We start from the raw sequence: 4706 nt of genomic DNA on the forward strand, positions 1-4706 counted from the left end.
CTTTATTGTAACTTTTCTTCCGCCGCTTCCAGGTTTAGACAATAGAACAAAGTGGTGAAAGAACAACAAAATATAGCATTAGTTCCCCCAATAAAGTAATTCACGTATACAGTATACATTCTTTTTCACAGTTAACCTAAAGATCACTTTACAACTTGCTTCACTGTGCGCATGCTAACTAAAGGAGAGAAAAACGCTTTTTTTTTTTTGCTTTTTTTTCCCTTTTTTTTTTTTTCTTATGGAAGAGACATTGAAAAATTGGAAAAAAAAAAAAAGGAAAAAAAAAACCCACCCTAACCAAGGCAAAGAAGAGGAGAGAGAAGGAGAGAGATAACTATAGCATAAATAGGCAGTTTCATGTTGTTGGGATGTTTGTCTCGATAGCTACCTCCAGTACATACAGATAAACCACAACAAAAAGCAGGGCTGGGAAATCAACTCCAATTGAAGTTAAAAATTAAAAATAAAAAAAAAGGTAATAAAAAAAAAAAGTGCACGAATGTAATATCACATAACTCGTCTAGCGCTGAAAGCTATGGCAACCAACCCACCCGCCAGGCCCCCGGAAAGGAGAGAGAGACAGAGAGAAGGACAGAGAGAGAGGGAGAGAGGGAGAGCGGGGATTTATTTCACAGTCATGTTTTACAGAAGCTATTGCGTTCCACTACCGCTAGTTAATAACTGGCCAAAGGCAGCCGAGGGCTCCCGGTGCCTCCCGCCTGCCGCTCATTGTACGCGGGGCGCGGGCGAGGCGCTGCTCGCAGCGATTTTGTTTTTATTGTTTGACAGCAATAAAAGGGGTCGGGGTTGGGGTTTGTTTTTTTTTTTTTTTTTGTGGGTTTTCTCTTTTTTTTTTTCTCTTTTTTTTTTTTTTTTTTTTGGGTTTTTATTTCCCCCTTTTCTCTTTTCTACGCTTTGTTTTTCTGGTTTGTTGTTTCTGTGTGTGTGTGTCCCCAGCCCTCCCTCACACCAACTGCCATGAACGGGGGGCTCGGGGGCTCCTCCAGCCCAGCCGCGCTCGCCTTTCAGTCCTCAAAAAACCCCTTTACTTCTTGTCCGCCTTCTGTGCTTCCCCTTCCTCGTCCACCTCCTGGGCCCTTTCCATTTTCTGCTTTTCCAGTTCCTCCTGCTCGCATTTGCTGCTGGGAAACTTGTCTTTGTTGTTCTCCTTTTTCCACTTCATCCTCCTGTTCTGGAACCAGATTTTGACCTGCCTCTCTGTCAATCCCAGGGCATGCGAGACCTCGATCCTCCGTTTGCGGGTCAGGTAGGGATTAAATAGAAATTCCTTCTCCAGCTCCAGCGTCTGGTAGCGGCTGTAGGTTTGCCTCCCCCTCCTGCGTCCGGCGGCTGCTGGGGGATGGCAAAGGTTGGGGTGGGAGAAGGGGGGGAACGAGAGAAGGAGCTTGAGAAAAACATAAACCAGGCTCGGGCAGAGGCGGCGGCAGCGCCGGGAGAGGGAATTCCGAGTTCCAGGGGGGAGATGGCGCTCGGGGAAGGGAAGGGAAGGAGGGAAAGGGAGAGGAGAGGAGGGGAAGGGACGGGGTCACGCTCAGCCCACCCCGGCAGCGCGGCTGGGGCTGCGCTTTGCGCACCGATTCTCACCCCCGGCCGCCCCCCAAAAAAAACCCCAAAAATTCCAACAATTCCGGATCTGCAGCCCGGAGAGGGGCGGCAGCGCGGCCGAGAGCCCGCGGCGAGCGGCGACCAGAAACGAGGGGGCTTTTGAAAGCTATAAAAGTGCCATAAACTTTAAGGACGCTTCCTCCCACAGAAAGCCCGGCTCGCTCAGCCCCCAGAAGAAAAGGTCTCCTTCAGGGTAATTAAACTATAAAGCAATTCACAAGTGCAAAAGTTTACCCCCATCAAGCAGTAAAACACGGAATAAAAGAGAAAGGCAGCCCAAAGAAAGGACGGGGAACGGAGAGAAAAGCAAAATACACCAACAAAAATGAGATAAACTCGAGGGGCGGGAGGGGAGCTGGGGGCTCACCTTGCGGCCGCATCCAGGGGAAGAGCTGGGTGGGAGAAGGGCTCTGCTCCGAGCTCTCCGCCTCCTCGGCGAGGCCGCCGGCCAGTTTGCAGTCCGCGTACTGCACCAGCTCGGGCTCCTGCGGCCCGAACAGGCTCTGCCGCTGCAGGGGCTCGTAGCCGTAGAAGTTGCCCGGCTCGCCATGGCACGGCACGGCGGCGCACGGGCTCTGCTGGTACGGGGAGCCCGAGAGCGACGAGGCGCCGTGGTAGAAGTCCTGGAGCTGCGGCGGGGGCTGGAAGGTGCCCCCCGCGCCGGGGCCGTACACCACGGTGGGTCTGCCCCCCAGATCCTGCGCGAAGCCACAGTCATAGTAATTGGGGCGCAGGGAGTCGCCGGTTTTGTATTTGGAGAAGAGTGAGTTGACAAAATAGGAGCTCATTTTAATTTCAATTGCGCGTTGTTCTTGTTTTTTTTTTGTTTTTTTTTTTTGTTTTTTTTTTTGTTTTTTTTTTGTTTTTCCTCCTTCTTTCTTTCTTTTTTTGTTGTTTTTTTGTTGTTGTTGTTGAGCAGGCGGAGAAAAAAAAAATTAAAAATATTTTTTTAAAAAAAATCACCCCCACGACAAACCAGACCACGAGAATCTATTAGCCAAAAAAAAAAAAAAAAAAACAAACTCTAGTTATATATTTTTTTCTCGTCCTTTTTTTTTTTTTCTGAGCGGGCGGAGAGAGAGAAAAAAATCAAAAAAAAAATTGAAAAAAAAAATCACCAAAAAATATTAAAAAAAAAAAAAATAATCGCCCCCACAACAAACAAACCAGAGCGCGAGAATCTATTAGCAAAAAAAGAAAGCGCTAAGATGCTAAGCAACGACAGTTTGTGATTTCCAGGAATATAAAAGGAGGATATAATCAAAACTCTAAGCCTGCATGATATTGAATTCTTTCCTCCCCCCCCACCCCTAAAAAAAAAAAAAAAAAAAAAAAATCGCCACTTAAAGAGTTCTCGCTTTACATTTCCAAGAAGAGATGCCAGTTCATAAACAGTTTTCAGTGATTTACTTCGGCGCAAATGAGTTGTTTCATATTTTGCAGTGTCTTTTCATGATCATTTGCATCTATTACCGAAACCTCATCCTATTGGCTTCTCCCTGCTCCACACGGACTCCGCACCGCATGATTGTGAAAGGAAGAGTGTGGGAGAATAAAGGAGGAAAAAGCGAGCGAGGGGGAGCGGGCGAGGGAGAGGGAGGGAGAGGGGAAGGGAGAAGGAGGTGGGGTGAATATACGGATTAAATATGTTTAACTACCCCCATTAATGAGATATCGCTCGCCTCGCGACAAATCACGCGCCCGGACCACCCCAAAGATTGATTTTTGGGGAGTGCTGGAAAATTAAAGAGGAGCGCTCGCAGTCGTTAATTTGGAAATTTTAACGAGGCAGTTTGAGCCTTTTGAAATGTCAGGGTCGCTTTGGAAAACTGTAAAAGAACACGATTTAATTGCTACCGGTTTTAAAAGGTCCTATAAATGTAATTGGTATTTTAATACAAGTTATCAAATCATACAGCTTCTTATCCTAAACATATTTTAAAACAAACGAGGTAGTCATATTTAACATTTTAATGATCAATTTCCTTATTATTGATAAAGGTTTAACTCTCGCACGAGGGGAATTGCGTCGGTAATAGCCCCAAAAAAGGCCGTAAACTGCTTAACAAACGATCAAGCGCCATAAAGCGGGGCCGTTGTTGTTGTTTATGCCGCACTCCATAAAAGCCGCTCGGCTTTTACGAGTGCGCTCCTCCCGCGCCATAAACCCCGCGCTGCGCAGCGCAGCCTTGCGCGGCCGCGGAGCTGCCGGGCTTGAATTGAAATCAGCGCCGTTTTTCATCTCCGGCCTCGGCTTCGCTGCCGCCTCCTCCTCCTCTTCCTCCTCCTCCTCCTCCTCCTCCTCCTCCTCGCTGGAGACGCGCTCGGGGCTGGCTCAAAACTCCAAATCTGGGGCTCCGGCCGCCCCCTCCCCTGCGACCCCACCGCGCCCCCACAACTTCCACTCCTTCATTTCATCATCCTCCATCTCATTCTTTCATTTATTTCATTTTTAAAAATTTCATTCTTTTTTATTTCATTTCATTTTTATTTATTTCACCTTTTTTATTTCATTATTTTTCATTTTATTTTTATTTATTTTATTTTTATTTATTTCATTTTTATTTATTTCATTTTTATTTATTTCATTTTTTTCATTTCGTTCTTTTATATTTCATTCTTTTATTTAATTTTTTTTCTTTCATTCTTTTTTATTTACTTCATTTTTTTCACTTCATTCTTTTATATTTCATTTCTTTCATTTCATTCTTTTTTATTTATTTCATTTTTTCATTCCATTCTTTTTCATTTCATTCTTTTTCATTTCATTTCTTTTATTTCATTCTTTTTCACTTCATTTCTTTCATTTCATTCTTTTTTTCCTTTCATTCTATTTCATTTATTTCATTCTTTTTTATTTATTTCTTTTTTTTTTTTTTTTAATTTCATTTTCCCCCCCTCCTTCCCAGGGCAAAACCCGGGGGCTGTGGGGACAGAGGGGAGAGCGTAGAAATTTTCTCTTTTATTGGCGTTTGGTAGCAGCGGAGCCGGAGTTGCCCCTCGGATGCCAGCGCTGCAATTTCGCAGCGCCGGAACACACAGGGGGTAGATTTGGAAATTCATTTCTCGCACTCAGCAAA

General features: G+C 45.1%; 1 protein-coding gene across 2 annotated transcripts; it reads right to left on the bottom strand.

The window, feature by feature from the left end:
• Window positions 1–1009: 1009 nt before the first annotated feature.
• On the bottom strand, window positions 1010–3125 carry HOXB8 (homeobox B8). 2 transcript variants are annotated; one of them, XM_071450817.1, is made up of 2 exons: window positions 1994–3125; window positions 1010–1350 (listed from the first exon to the last, which is right to left on the bottom strand). In XM_071450817.1, exons 1-2 carry the CDS (start codon window positions 2412–2414, stop codon window positions 1046–1048), a joined length of 726 nt encoding a protein of 241 aa, XP_071306918.1. In that variant the 5' UTR covers window positions 2415–3125; the 3' UTR covers window positions 1010–1045. The 2 variants fall into 2 exon arrangements, with proteins under 2 accessions (XP_071306918.1, XP_071306917.1); XM_071450816.1 differs by having other exon boundaries at window positions 1010–1353.
• Between the last annotated feature and the right edge of the window lie 1581 nt (window positions 3126–4706).

This window comes from Agelaius tricolor, unplaced genomic scaffold (genome assembly GCF_023055355.1).
Source record: "Agelaius tricolor isolate 1412-34295 unplaced genomic scaffold, bAgeTri1.0.p SCAF_31, whole genome shotgun sequence".
NCBI classification, from domain to species: Eukaryota; Metazoa; Chordata; class Aves; order Passeriformes; family Icteridae; genus Agelaius; species Agelaius tricolor.

Excerpts from the sequence above, each read along its gene's own strand:
- HOXB8 (XM_071450816.1), bottom strand. The coding sequence starts at position 2,414 with ATGAGCTCCTATTTTGTCAACTCACTCTTCTCCAAATACAAAACCGGC. Across the intron at positions 1,354-1,993 it reads CCCCTGGATGCGGCCGCAAG|CAGCCGCCGGACGCAGGAGG; the intron begins GTGAGCCCCCAG and ends GCCATCCCCCAG.